The following is a 15077-nucleotide window of genomic DNA, read 5'->3' on the forward strand; positions in this document are numbered from 1 at the left end:
TGTGCTTATTACAAAGACAAACCTCTGAAAACATGTATATTTCCAGACTTTAAATAAAGTATTTTTATCATATTTACATATTTTTGGACATTAAATTATATGAATGGGATTTTTAAATCATATAACGAATTATATAATTCCTATATATTTGATTATACATATATCACAAAGTTTTCTGCTGTCTCAAAATTGTCTTAATGGGTGAAAAAGGAGTAAACTGGACATTATTCTTCTGTCCTATTCCACAAATGATTGTCTACAAGGACTTGATCTTACCAGCCATGGGGCAAAATCCAAACTTCTGGTCAGCATCATAGTCCTGTGTGGTTCCACACCATTTCATGTTGTCCCTCCTGCCCTCGGATGTACAGTCGGTGTAGTTTCGGTTGTTGAACAGGAAGGGAAAGTGGCACAAGGCACCATTGGAATTTCCACCTCGAGTTTGAACCAAAACTGTCCAGAACAACATGCAAATAGGAAGAAAAAGATAACAACTGAGCTTTCCAATGTACAGCGGGGAATTACTACAGAAAGGTTCTGAGAGAGCCAAGTTTCTGCAACTAATTCACAGAGAGTCTGTCTCAGAATAAAAGATGTCTGATAAGATAGTTCTAAGCCTCCTTAGTGTAGGAGGCTTATAACTATATTATTCACCTTCACCTTTCAAACAGATTTAAATCCAATTTTCACTCTCATTTTCCCAGACAAAAAAAGAAAAGAAAAAAGATTAAATGGTCACTTTGACCACTGACATAGTTTTAACCAAAAGAAAACCAAAAGCACTCAGGCCTGCCTCCTGTATATTCTTCAGCCCTGTGGGAGTGTCTACTGATTTTACCATACAAGTATCTTTAATCACATAACAATCCCAGTGTGTCAAAAATAAATGCACTGGAGGGCTTTTCCCTTGGTGTCATTTCTCAAGATTACTGGGAAACTTGGAAGGATCTTTAGCTGCGAAGTTAGTTCCATGTCTCTTGGGTCCAGACCGCACAAAAGTGATACTTCTCAAGTGTAGCCTCAAAATAAATGGCTAGCTCGCTGGCCAATAAAAATAGGGCATAAGAAATGGGGTTTTCTCATTGTTTTGTTTTTCCCTTGGGATACTCACCAGTATGGTCTGTACAGAAAGAATATTTCTGGTCTTGCTCATAATTGGAAGTTGTGCTGCACCAGAGATGTCCATCCTGTCGCCCTTCTGTGGTGCAGGAGTAGAAAGTCCTGCCATTGTAGGTGAATGGTAGGACGCAAGGCTCCCCATTTGAATTGCCTCCATAAGTCTGGGTTATAGCTACAAGCATAACCAAAAGGGTCTCAGTAAATACAGCAGCATTTATCTCCCACCAGTAGCTCCTTATTTATACTTAACTGAGACTGAGCATATGTCCTCAAAGGAGAAAAAAAAAAAAAACAACAACTGAGTATGACCAGCTGTAAGTATTAACCAGATCATAATATTGTCAAAATGCCTTATTCATGAAGCCACGTTTTTTTGTGCGTAGGGAAACACCTGAGTTCTCCTTCTGACATCCTTTGTTACCACCTCTGCTACCATGCCTCAGTTTCCCATTTGCAAAGCTATATTACTACAGGTTTAATTAAAGATGCTGCTCAAGGGATACTGCAGGTGTATATACAACTCTGTTGGTGCTATAAGAATTAACACATGAGGCTGTACCAGGGGAAAAGTCATGCGCCAATTATTATCGCTATAATTACTACCACTTTTAGAGCGCGGAAGAGACGCATTAGGTTGTTGAAAGAAGTTTACATCACAGAGTTTCAGAACTTTGAGACTTAGAGTACCAAGTAGGGATGGATTAGCTATTCAGAAAGTAACCTCTTGTAACAACATTTTAGACAAACAGAGACAGTACATAGTAGTTTAGTACTCACTACAGGAAAGAAAATACAGGAAGAAAATATATCAAATGCTAACCCTGGTTGTTATCACAGGGTGGTAAGATTACAAGCTTTTCTTGTTTGTTTTATTGTTTTACATTTTTTGGTAAATGAATGTATTGCCTTTCAAAATCTAAATAATAAAAACGTTATCAGTACTCTCTTTTAAAAAGATGACGCAGGGCTTCCCTGGTGGCGCAGTGGTTGAGAGTCCGCTTGCTGATGCAGAGGACATGGGTTCGTGCCCCGGTCCGGGAAGATCCCACATGTCGCGGAGCGGCTGGGCCCGTGAGCCATGGCCGCTGAGCCTGCGCGTCCGGAGCCTGGGCTCCGCAACGGTAGAACCCACAACAGTGAGAGGCCCGCGTACCGCAAAAAAAATAATAAATAAAAATAAAAAGATGACGCAGACCTGTCTCTTGGCAGCTGACTCCATTGCCCAGGCAAGTGCAAAGCATTTGCTTATTTCCTTGTGTCTTCAGCCACTGCATGCCCACGGAGTAAACCACACCGCTGTCTGTGACACAGTGACCGTATGAAGCCGGCTGGGGGTGAGGCTGTGGCTGGTAAATGGCCGGTCGGACGTCTGTGAAGGAGCCAGATCCTAAGGGCACAGGAAAGGCAAGGCACAGAGCTGATTTAGAGAAAACTACTTCTGCAGTCGTTTTCTCGGATCTTCATGGTCCCATACAGATGACTCTGCAATCTGTGTTGTTACTGAGCTGGGACTGGAAAGAAATGCCCGTCCCTTTCTGCATTAGAAATCCACAAGAGTTTACCCAGGGGTTTCCATCTTCTAGCTTATCTGGAGCTACCGAGAGTATATTTCTAAATCACCAACTTCATTCCGCCACTCAAAAGAGCAAATACCTTCAACAACTCCTCACTCACTCCAGCGAGCTCAAAGTTCACGCCTTCACAATCCTCCACACCTAACCTTTCAGCTCGCTTCTGACCACTTCCGTCCTTGCTCTATCTCTTACCTCACTGAGCTGCTGATCATTCCCTTCTGTACCCTGTGCTGTCCTCAGGCTTTTCCCTTGGCCTGGAATGGTCTGTCTCACCCTTCCTCTCTTAGCATCTCCCATTTGCCCAATATATCTGGGCATCTCTCTTCCTGATACTGTTTTGAGAAGCCCCTGCCCCTCTGCAGCAGACCTATTGCCATGTGTGTAACTCTGAGCTCCTCAGAAGATGCCCCAGGGGGCCATACTGGAGTCTCTATTCGCTGCCCCTCCTTCCACGGTTTGTTTCTCCCCGGGATTAGTTGGGAATTCTGCTGTGGTGTTTTCTAAGACCAATCAATTCTCTTAATACTGCTTTCCTTTCAGAGTAAGACAATAGAATATGTTGATCTTTTCTTTAAACTTATAGAAATTTGTTCTCCCGAGGGCAAGGCCCCAGGAAGAGTGGAATCAGAACTGAAGCTAGAATGACTGATAGACTGAATTCAGCATCTCCGTAAGCTAAACACTAGAACCCAAATAACGTCACAGACCACAGTCCCAAAGTCACACATGTTGGGGGAACATGGCATCTGTATTCATACACCCCACCTGGCAGAGTCACAGTGCAAAGGAGCATTAAGATCCTGTAGAAGGTTCCATTTGATTTAATCCAATGTTGCTCAAACATTTTTGAACAATGGAGCCATTTCAGTATAATATTAGTAATATTAATAAAAATAGATAACAATTATTGAATGCTTACCGCATTTAACCCCAACTACCCTTCGAATTTGAACTACTTCAGCAGACTGAGATTTGTAATTGTTTCTTTTTTTGGTTAGCAGCAATCTTACTGAAAATAATCAAATAACTCAAAGATATTATCAAATCTAATCTTGTTCACCTTCACAAGTGCTCACAGCAAGATGAAAACTCATCAAAAGGAAAAAAGTCCAAACAAGTAATTAATAGTTTTAGCTAGATGACCAATTGATAAAAGACTAAACAACAATGCTAGCACACTGTGTAGTGAAAACTTGATCAAAACAGAGCAAGAATAATAAAGAAGTACACACTCTTGATTGCCCTATTTCTTTCTTTAGATTCTTACAAAACAAGCTACAATGCAAAGATCTTGTTCTTGTACTAGAAATAATTAAAACTTCTTTTATTAAAAAAATGCTTAGATATTGTGTCATTCCTTCCCATCTCTACACCCCCTCTGATTTTCTCAAATTGTGAATGCTAAGACATGGAAAAAATGATTGTGCATTATTTTATGGAATGCAACAAAGTTTGCTGGAGCATGGAAACCACACATCAAGGATTGTGTCTGCTACAAAACAAAGCAGAATGTCAGGACGAGGAGATATATTCGATTCTGAAAAAGAACAAATGTACTTTTCCCCTTTTCCTAGCAGAAGAATCAAGTGATCATGTAACTCATCAAAAATCTCGCATTTCCATTAAAATGCACTTTAGATATTCAAAATACATATAAATGTGTGTGTATCCATATGCATATACATCTATAGATCTCTATATATTCATCTATCTATACCTTTATGTATAAATTATATAGGTTAGAATTTTCTTAGACATCAGTTTTACCTCTTGGGGCTAAAACTGATTTGTTCCCCCTAAGATCCATTTTCATTTCATTTTGATTTAAGTTTAACACTTGACATCAAACAAACTTTTAACAACTAACCGTCTGCAAATGAACTCCGCTTACTAGCCAAAACACTGCAAATCATCCTTCAACGGCATGTCAAGGGAAAGATGGATCTGCAGAAATGCTTTATGCAAGGCACCCCCATTTGGGTCCCACTGTCCCCGAGCCTCACCGGCAGACGTGGTCTGCAGGGTCGTGTGCCTCTCGCACTTCCACTCGCCACGGCCGTTGCCGGTGCAGATGCACTGGAGCAGGTTCCCCCGATTGTCCTTCTTGCGCCAGGTATCCCCAATTCTATAGGATGTCCTACTGTCCTGATCGTTGCATCTGTCTGTGTCAGAAAAGAAGCATTGAAACATGTAAATCAGGTCGAGCTTTGGCAAGTGCTCAGTGCAAACCTAAAAAGAACAGAGTTGTTTCTAATAATGACCTACTGTAGAGCACAGGGAACTCTATTCAATATTCTGTGATAACCTATATGGGGAAAGAATCTGAAAAAGAGTGGATACATGTATAGGTATGTTACTTTGCTGTATACCTGAAAGTAACACAACATTGTATAAGTCAACTGTACTCCAATAAAAATGAGTTGTTTCAAGCTTGGTGAGCTGTTTTTGGATGATACATTTATATTCAGCTGTGTTGCCATGGGTGCTAACTTCTGAAAGATGGGATTGCATTTGAAACAGTGTGAAGGGAGCTGTATGGTTTAGTCTAGTTCCACTTCTCCGTCTGCCAAAACAATTTTTTTCATTCATTAAATCTTCATTCATTCATTCGACTCATTACATTTGGTAAAAGTCAAATCTTTCACTCATTACATTGTTTTTCACATTGTTCATTGGACCAAATTCATCCTGTGGCTTTCTAGTCTCCCCTCTCTTTCCTTCTCAGGCTCTCCGGGCTTTCTCATAGTCATTATTGTATACAGCCTGCCTTTCCATAGGGGACTCTCTTTAGAAAACTAGGAATAATAGGGAGGCAAGTAGGTCTCAAAGGGTCTCCCCACACTGCCCCAAAGGAGCAATTAAAAGATAGCAGCATCTCTTTCTTCATTTGTTATGTAAAACAATTCAGGGGACTACCAACTTCTTCTACCAACTAAAATATTCTCTCCCCTGGTCCCACCCCACCTCCACAAACACATCTATTTAACATCACTAACAAAATGGCTTCCTTTGAATTGCTCGGTGTTAACTCTCTGATGGAAAAGTGGGATTATTAATATAAAATGATAATTTGTAACTAAATTACTATTCATCTATGTGTTCAGTTATCTGGCAAATAGATTGTTTCACTTCTAATCCAGCTTTGCCCATAAGCTACAATGTGAGTAGAGAGGATTTGACTTATTTGTGAATCAGAAAATCATTGCACTGGGTTAGAGAAAAAATAATTAGTTAATGTGAGTTCACACAAATACACACACACATTGATCTCCCACCACAGCAGAAGTCTGGATAAAGATATCATTGCTGGTTACACTTTTCCCCAAATCCCCGGCTAAAAGTGTTGTCTTCCCCTGAACTTCCATTGCACTGTTTCAGTATTTGTCTTGAAGTCTTTAATATTGTGCTTTGTAGAATGTGAATATGTGTAAGCCTTTCTCATCACCCTGACTTACTTACTAAGGGCTCTTTGAAAGCTGGGTTAATGTCCAATTCATTTTTGCATCCCTATACCATCTTGTATAAAGTAGGGGCTTATACAATTTCATGGAATAAATGACTTTTCTTTGAGAAACTTTTCCCAACTTGCTATTAGAAGAGTTTTAAATAATAGATAAGAATTTAAGTCAAACATCTAATGCGTCTTAAGCTAAAACGTTGCCTCCAAGGTGTTGGAAGTCTGAGAATCATAATAAAATTTTAAATGCAAAAGATTTAATGAACTGGAAGGTCCTGGGAATGATTTGGTTAGAATTGTTATCACTTTTCAGGAGAGATTATTTTTTGCTTGCAAAGAATTCAACTTTGGATGATGAACATGTTAAGATGGTTAAGTACTTTAAGCTAGATAAATAAAATATGTTCAAAATTATTTAGATTTGATTTTAAATTTATTTATAACATCGAGAGTTAAGGGCTGTTTTGCTTCAGCAAACTCTATAATCACTATTGGTTTGAAATTTCAAAAAAGGAGCCTTGAACCCCTAAGGCAACAAGTAAGGCCCCAGGGCAATCTTAGAGCAGTAGAGGTACCAGAGGGTAGCTTCTTCACAGCACTAGTAAACCTAAAGAGACACCATCCTTAACCCTAGAATAAACACATAATTTTAACTTATGGGGTAAGTACTTTTTATTTTCATCAATTTTGTCAATGAATATGCCTTATTTAAATTTCAAACATAGAAGGAAACCAAAAACTTTAGAGCTTTAGCTCCTTTCTATGTCAAGAGCACCCACATGCCCAAACATGCATTTGCATGTTATTTTAATGACTTCTTTGCTACTTAGAAAATATCTGTGATACTTTAGATGAAACATTTGCAACTAACCTTCAGGTCCACAACACATTTGGCATTTAAATGCATATTAAGGTTTTTTCTCAGTAGCTGATAACCTAAGACCTTATTGAACTAAGTTTTGTTTTGTTTTTTTTAAATTTAGTCTTCTTTGAAGAAGCAAAATAAGTTGCTTATGGAATTTTTCTTGACATCCAAACATTACCACGTTGGTGGAATGGATGTGTTGTTCTAAGTGACATCACATGACAATTCTCTCTAGGAATCCAGAACACAATGCCTGGTCTCATCTTTAACATAAAGATCTAAAACATACTTCTGGAGGTACAGGTGATGCGTCCACTGCCTTCTCCCAGACAAGTACAATCCACCATCATCCAGCCTTGATAAGGCTTTTCCCAGGTCTCCCCGACAACGTAGGAAGTCCCAGCAGCGTGATCAAAACATTTCTCAGCTGTAGGGAAATTTGAAAGAAAAACGGGAAAAAAAGGGGGTTATTTTGAATTGGGCAGTTTCCCTGTAATTTAAATTGTACTGTGTAAGTAAAAATCCAGCCACATTTTTTTAAGTGCTACTCTGTTCAAAAAGAAAGGCACGCCCTGTAACTAAGCACATAGTGTAACCAAAGCGAAAGAAAGCTCGAGCCAAGTTGGCAGGCAGAAATTCTGTTCTCCTAATAAGTACATGGACTGTATATTTTCCGCTAGTACCATTATTCACACCAGTATTTTGAGTGAAAAAGATCTATGTATGTATCCAGAGGGAGAGTAAATATGCAAAATTCCAATCTTAATTATGAAAGACCAATTATTAATGCCTAAATAAAATGACAAGAAAGCTATTTAAAGTTTGGATTTCTGTAAAAACAAAGACAATGCAAAGAAAAATAAAAGCCTTTGAATTAGAGAACAATCAGAATAAAATTTATAGTCAAAAACTTTTAGATTTGTATCAATAGAGTTCGGCTGAGGACTGACACCAAAAGAAACTCAGCAATTTTTATTCTGACAAAAAATGACCAAGGGGATGACAGAGCACACACCATATCGTGTTTGGGTCCAGTGCGTTCCAATAAAGAAATATGTCAAAAGGGTCATTTTGTTTTTCTTTTAAATAACTGTCATCTTGACCAAGGAGAAATCTGAAATCAGATCTTAGAGAAAACAAATGACTTCTTCCTAAATCTTTCAACCCTATCTTGTGTTTTTGAAACAAAATTAAGACTTCTATACATGGTTAGTACTTTTTGATCTGATTCCTTTAAGAAGACTACGAATTAATAACATTTCGTTATTTGAAATAGAATTCTCAGTCTGTTATCTTTTTTATTGGAATTCATATATCTTGTCCAAGTAGATTCTGGCTCAACCCAATATTTTAACTGTGCATATCCCCACCCTTCATTCATCCCCAGGAGTCACCTACCTATGGGTTTGCAGGTCCATTCTCCTTTCCCGTTACCGAGACACACACACTCCAACATGTAACCACCAGTCTCGTGTGGTCTCCTCCAGGTGTCACCAATCTTGTAGGACTGACCCCCTTCATGGCAGCGGTCTGTTCAAGATAAAAAGCCAATGTTAGAGAGACTGGTACAGAAAATATGTTTAAGAACAAAAAGTCTCATGTTCCAACCAGGATAGGCACTTAGGTTAGCCAAAGTAAGAGAACAGCTTTCCCATCAGAGACAGGGGAAGAGTTAACAGGTCTGGTCACTTTGGGTCATTCAATTAAATGTCTTGTTTAAGCACAGTGGGAAACCACAGAGAAAATTTGAATGGCAAAGAAAGGAGACATAAATCCTGGTTCCCCAGAGAGATCACAGGAAACTGGGTTCTAAAGCAGAAAAGAAAGGTTGCCAGGCATGGCCTCTACACATACACATCAGGTTGAGCCTGAGACTAATTCAATGAAAAAAGCCACATCAGGCCTAGCATTCCAGCTTTCAGGAGGCGGAGAGTCTGTATTTCACCCTAGAAATGTCATTTTGATGGAAAGAAATAGATGTATCTATAGCAAGTGTGGAAATCTGGGCACTCTTCTAGGCTGTTAAACACAAGGGCACATGCAAAGGTTAAACTGTCCTCTAGACTGTAAACACTATGGGACACTGACTCTCAAGGTTTACCAGTATACTTGGATAAAGCCTAACATTAAATATGGGAAAGCCTGACTGGACTTATTCACAAGAGACTGATTTGTCTTTTGGACAGAGCCATCAAGTGACTTATACAACGATGGATTAAAAAAATCTAAATGCTCTGTTAATAGAATCTATTGGTAACCCAATGAAGCATACTGGAAAGTGTGACTTAGCTAAACTAGAATTGCTGAGAGTCAGTCCAGATCCCAGAGTACCCTGGAAACACTATAGGCTAATCATTCCATATTATTTCTGGGAATAGAGAGATCTGCTTCCCGGGCATAAACTATTGGTTACAAAGAAACCGGACTGTTTCTGTGAGATCAAAGAGGTCTGGGCATTGCAAACAAGAAGAGCAGACCACACAATGGTTAATTCACTCTTCGTGACCATCTTCCCAATCGCTGCAGATCACCACATGGTCAGTCTGGCTTGAAGATGCCCAGATAACATAAAATGGGCAACTCCTCTAAGAATGGAATGGAACCCAAGAAATCCACGTGGTTATGTTATGTACGTACATGTGTACACACACACACACACACACACACACACACACACACACACACACACACTCATAAATGCACACAGACTAAACACTGACTCCACCTATGCTCAGAGCCATCTTCCAGAAGCACAGGAACCAGTTGGGTGGCCACAGAAGACTGCCTGGTCACCTGGGGGTAATCCCCAAATTAGGAATATCCAGTCATGGATAACAGAAAGTGACAGTGATGGTAATGGAAAAATTCCTATCGTGCTATTTTAGCATCACTTGACAGAAGGCCATTCTTACTTGCAATGGTGCAGCTTATTCTCCCTCGCCCAGCTCCAATGCAGGTGCAGTCCCAGATCATGGAGTCTTTAGGGCGTTCGTAAGTGTCACCCACCCGGTAAGTGTTGCCGGTGTACTTGTCAAAGCAAGTCTCTTCAGCTGAGGGGAGAAGGAAAGTCCACGTGAGCCTCACATATGTCAAAGCTTTTCTCTTCCACTACTCCCATCCAAAGGAAAACTCACTTTTCCATTCTATGAGTAGCAAAGGGCAAACGGAAAGTTTTTAAAAAAATTGACATGGGAGATCTCGATTTTACCCTAGGCTCTAATAAAGCCTCAGTTTTCAATCTTTGACAAGTTCTCTAATTTTCTGGAAATGAATAGCCATTGGAAAGGATTCTCAGGCCCTTGGGAAAAAGCCATAACGTACGACCTTAGGACCGGCTAGATCGTGAAGGAAGGGCTTTGGATTCACCTCTCTGGCTCAGAAAGTCAAACCAAGGTCCACATAAAAATAAACAATCCAAAGAGCCCCTCCTCCCGCCCCTCCCCAGGCACTGTCAGTTATTAATCCTACTATTTCCATTTTAGCCTCATCAGTGCTTCTCTGTAGGAGTTGCCATAATTTACAAGAAATATATCAAGGGTCATAAAGGAAGGAGAACTTTGAAGTGGTTAGTGATTTTATGTTGAACTGCAGGGGACAAATCGCTTCACAATGTACCGCCCACAGGGCTTTCTGTCCCATAATTTTACAGTTTAAGATTTGAAATTACTTTCTAATAAATTAAAATGTTATAATCATTTTTTTTTTTGGAGGAAGCAGGAACACACAACATTTTTCTTTCTTTTTTTTTTTTTTTTTTTTTCTTCATTAAAGGCTTTGGGAAAGTAAAACCCCAAAAGAAGACTCTGGGGTCGACTTGGGGATACATTTGTTCTTTTGTTTTACAGGTAAAAAGAACATGTGAAAAGCAAATATAAGCAATTATTAAACATTTTTCAAGAGAAAATGACAAATAATTCTATTGGGGAAATGGTGAATGTAATTTTATTAGTAATGCTGACTTTAATTAACAGGCACTACTTCTCCATCTATGAGAAGCTATTAAGGACAATGCAGGCTCCCCCCCCACTTACGTTCAGGCTTGCTCTCGCAGTTAAAGCCCCGGCTCCCTCCATAACAGGTACAGACCAAGGCACTGCCCAGGTAGGTGCGCTCCCATTGCTGGTTTATCTGATAGTGTTTCCCATTGTCATAACAACCAGCTATAAAGAATTAAAGGAAAAAGTCACTAAATTTGCATCCTTCCTTTTTCCAAATGATGGAATTTTCTTGCACAACTAAACTGATGAGCCTAAGCAACAGAAGTAAGGAAAAAAGTTAACCATCAGAGCATCAGGAGAATTAAAAGCAACTAGATATCTAAAGAGTTAACGGCAAATTTGCACACATAGATATCTGGTTATTCCTTTTGTTTTTCTTTTGACTTAGTTAAATGTTATACAATGATGTCATTTCCGTCTGGCCAGGGGTCTGCATCAAAGGCATGGAAACATTTTGAAAAGCAGATAACTGGGAACTACATTTTTAAACGTGCAAGGAATTTCAGTGCTCTTTGGGGGTAATAAGTCAAGAAGGGCAACGTTCAGCAGTTTCCTTTAGCCAAGGAAAAGAGAGAGTGTGTCTGAAAAACTGGAAAAGGATTTCTGATCTCTCTTCTTGGAGAAGCATCCTGAGGGCCTCTAAAGCAATCTGAACCAGTAACATCTCATTCAAAGTAGGAACAACACAGTTATTTAGCTACTGTCTCCTCACCCCCATTTTGAAAACGTTTAACCCCCCAGTAATCCCAAATGGAAAGTTTAAAGGCATACATCATTTTCTCTTTAAAAGCAAGTTTTGATGAATTCATAGGAGTTAGACCTGAGTTGGTAAGAGCACTGCGGGACCTCGCAGAGCCCCTGTCCTCCAAGGCATTATCTTATCCTAGGCCCTCAGAACCAGCCTGCTCAAAGCAAGTCTTTTGGTTCTCCAGCCAGTTTCTCTCATTAAGGAGTGCACACTCTCCACACGCGCGCGCGCGCAAAACTTCAGCCACAACTTCGGTTGGCTTTACGGGTCCCATCCCTGCAACAGCCTGTTTCAGCCCGCGGTCAGTACTCACGCTTGCTTTGGCTGACAGCCAACGAGGACTGGGGCTGAATGATCTGCTGAGCCTGCCTCTTGCTCTTCGAGACTCCAGCGGAGGGCACCGCTGTCCCCAGGGACAGGACGGTCAGCAGCAGCAGCAGCCGGGGCCCCGGACCCCCGAGCATCTTCAGACGGTGAGGCAACCTGCCACCAAGTTTGGTTCCCTTCGCAACCTGCGGGCGGGGTCCCTTTCAGTGCCGCCAAGCAGGTAAGGGCTGGAGGATGGGGAAAGGGAAGGGTAGAGGTACACAGGGTAAGGAGAGGACGAAAGAAGTTGTGGCTGCAGATCCCCCCCTCCCCCGCTCGCGCCTAGGGCTCTCTCTCCTCCCCTGCAAAGCGCAGCCGGCGCGGGCGGCCGAGCCCCGAGGGCCGGGGCTTATATGGGACTGTCCCTTCCCGCCCCCCGCGAGGCCCTGGGCGCGGGGGAGGAGGGACCGGCTGGACTCCCCAGACCCTCCTCTCGCCGCCGCCGCCGCCGACCGCGCGCGGATTGGCCCGGGCTCCGGGTGACGTCAGGGGGGCTGTGGGTTCTCCTCGAACAAAAGAGATGCTGATCGCCCGCCAGGATTGGGCAAGAGAACTTTTTTCTGTTTCCTTTGCGGTCATCAAACTTTTGGGGAGCAAAGGGGGAGGGACTGGGAAGCGGCTAGAAAGGGGTTGACTGGGAGGAAAGGGAGGGGCCGGAGTCATGTGTAGCAAAGGGGTCGCAAGTCCATCCCCCACCCCAACCCCGCTTCCTTTTTCTATTTTATTGGGGTTGGCGGCGGGGAGTGGGGGTGGTCGAGGACATTGCGTCTCCTCTGGAAAAAAAGTCTCTGCTCACTGGAGTGTAGTTCGAGGGGGAGGGTAAAACCATAAAGTAGCCACCACCTTGCAGCTGTAGGAATGTAGACTTTGCTGTCCCAGGGCGCGGCTGGCTTTCCTTCTGTTCCCTTTCTTTGGTTTACTGTGCACTGACTGGAGACTCACTTTCTTTGCCTTCACAGCTTCCTGTTCAAGACTTCTCCCCTTCTAAATGCTGTGCCTGCCCGGTTCTGAGGACGTTTTAGCTGGGGGGCAGGAGGGAGAAACGATCCTTTTAATGAGCTTTTACTTAGTACCAGGAGTTCTGCGGGGCGCTTGACGGATCCGGGGGTAATTTCAAAAGAGAACGAGGTTTCTTTTGAAACGACAGAGCAGCAGTTTGCTTTTTTCCAAATATGCAAGAAAGTCTTCTTTTCCCGGGGGTGGGATGCCTGTTACCACTGAAAACTGAAAAGTTGGACCGACCTCGGAGAAAGATCATGGTGTCCTTGCCCATGTTCACCGCGCTCATTACACAAAGCAGAGATCCTTGAGTCCTTAAAAGCTGAGAAAAGACCATTTCCAGTCTTTCCTTCCTACAGTCCCTTCCTTGATTTTATTCGGCATTTTCGTTTGGTGGACATCGGTCTCATCACAGGATTCCCCTCCCCCAGCCCCGCTGCCAGACTTTTTTTTTTTTTCCAAATGTTACTTACTCCAAGAATATGGAAAGTTACCATTTAAGATTTCCCTTTCTTTCCCTCTAAAGGCACAGGGTAGAAAGGGAATCTGAGAAGTCTCTAGCATTTAGCAACTCATCACGTCAGACCTTTTTCCAGACAAATACAAGTCACACGTGCTTTTTAAAGATCTTCAAAAGGGGTCCTCAACTTTCTTCAGTAACTTCTGAGAGATCTAAACTCAAAGCTTTGCCTCCTAGTTAGGTTCCTAGTGCAGACCTCCCGTTTGCTTGGAGAATCTGTGAAAGCTGCTAGCCAAATATGTTTGTTTCTGCGATTACTTTTCTCCAAAAGTTCTGCCTTCAGCAACTGCCATGGGGTAATCTGAACTGTGGTCTATAAAATGCTGAACACATCAAAGACACAAAACTAACATTTGCTTTTATTAACACAGGGAATTAAAGGAGGGGGGAAGCACACAGCAAATATCAGTTTCCTACAAGTAGTGTAAAATAACTTCTTGAGACATCTTTGTGACCAATTTTGCAAGTAGAAAGAGTGACACAGATTTCCCCAAATTTAGAATCCCGTCTGGGTTAGAGGTTTTTTCTGTTGTTTTTTTTTTTCCCCCTGATTTCTCATCATCACTTGACAAAGCAGTTTTCTTTTTCAAATATAAAAGGGCCCCTTGTAAAAGTCTTAGTAAATTTCTGGGAAGCTGGGTGTTCCTTCCAGAGGGAACTGGTACCTGGAAATCAGGATGTAAGCAAGGTAAACCTGAAGCTAATGCTTTCTTAAAATACATAGATTCTGGGGGAAGGAAATAAGTGGTTAGAAATGTATTTTGTCAACCAAAACCATGATAGTTTGATATATTTACTGTACTCAAAATACATTAGAATAATATACACAAGAGAGCTTGGAGGAAAAAAGCCCAAGTGACTTACATTTCAGAAGAAACTGATATTACAATCCATTGAAATATAATTTGCTTAAGGATATGGTAAATTTCTAATGTCTCAGAAGCAAAAATATAACAATATACTGACTGAATTTTATAGAAATGCTTGAGAGTTCACCCTTTTACTTGAAAGTGGCTCTTCTTTTTTCTTAAACTTTGGAAACAAACATTTTCTTAGATAGCAAGGTTGTCACAGTATTCTTTCATTATCAGAGTCCCTTGTAATTGTGTAAGTCTTTATCTCTAACTGGAGAGATAATTAAATCTCTCTACTCTGACCCTGTTCAAACTAGGAATGCCTGTGTCCAAGATTCCCTTGCACTCCCTTAAGAAATCTGAAGACTATTTTGACAGGTTGGGTTCTTCAGCAAACGGTATCCTCCTGTTTGTAGGATATATCATTGGATTCCTTTTTCTCATCTCAACTTGGAGAAGGAAATGTGACAAAAGATACAGAAAGCAGATTCGTAGGTGCCTGGGGCTGGCGCTGGGCATGGGAATTAGCTGTCAGTGGGCACAGGGTATGTTACTGGGGTGATGAAAATACATGTGC

The 15077-nt window shown here is 41.3% G+C and overlaps 1 protein-coding gene across 8 annotated transcripts in view; it reads right to left on the bottom strand.

Moving 5' to 3' along the window:
• FN1 (fibronectin 1) overlaps positions 1–12592 on the bottom strand; it is a 69541-nt gene extending 56949 nt beyond the window's left edge. For 6 of the 8 annotated variants that reach the window (XM_059052780.2, XM_059052776.2, XM_059052779.2 and 3 more), the window contains exons 1-9: positions 12075–12535; positions 11047–11175; positions 9928–10065; positions 8414–8545; positions 7305–7442; positions 4697–4855; positions 2315–2506; positions 1112–1291; positions 277–453 (exon numbers count right to left, since the gene is read on the bottom strand). In XM_059052780.2, coding sequence (XP_058908763.1) covers positions 277–453; positions 1112–1291; positions 2315–2506; positions 4697–4855; positions 7305–7442; positions 8414–8545; positions 9928–10065; positions 11047–11175; positions 12075–12225 — 1396 coding nt within the window. In that variant the 5' untranslated portion in view covers positions 12226–12535. Of the gene's footprint in view, positions 1–276; positions 454–1111; positions 1292–2314; positions 2507–4696; positions 4856–7304; positions 7443–8413; positions 8546–9927; positions 10066–11046; positions 11176–12074 lie in introns of all 8 variants that reach the window. The other 2 variants (XM_059052782.2, XM_059052778.2) reach the window with 2 other exon arrangements.
• Between the last annotated feature and the right edge of the window lie 2485 nt (positions 12593–15077).

This window comes from Kogia breviceps, chromosome 2 (genome assembly GCF_026419965.1).
Source record: "Kogia breviceps isolate mKogBre1 chromosome 2, mKogBre1 haplotype 1, whole genome shotgun sequence".
Taxonomy (NCBI): Eukaryota; Metazoa; Chordata; class Mammalia; order Artiodactyla; family Physeteridae; genus Kogia; species Kogia breviceps.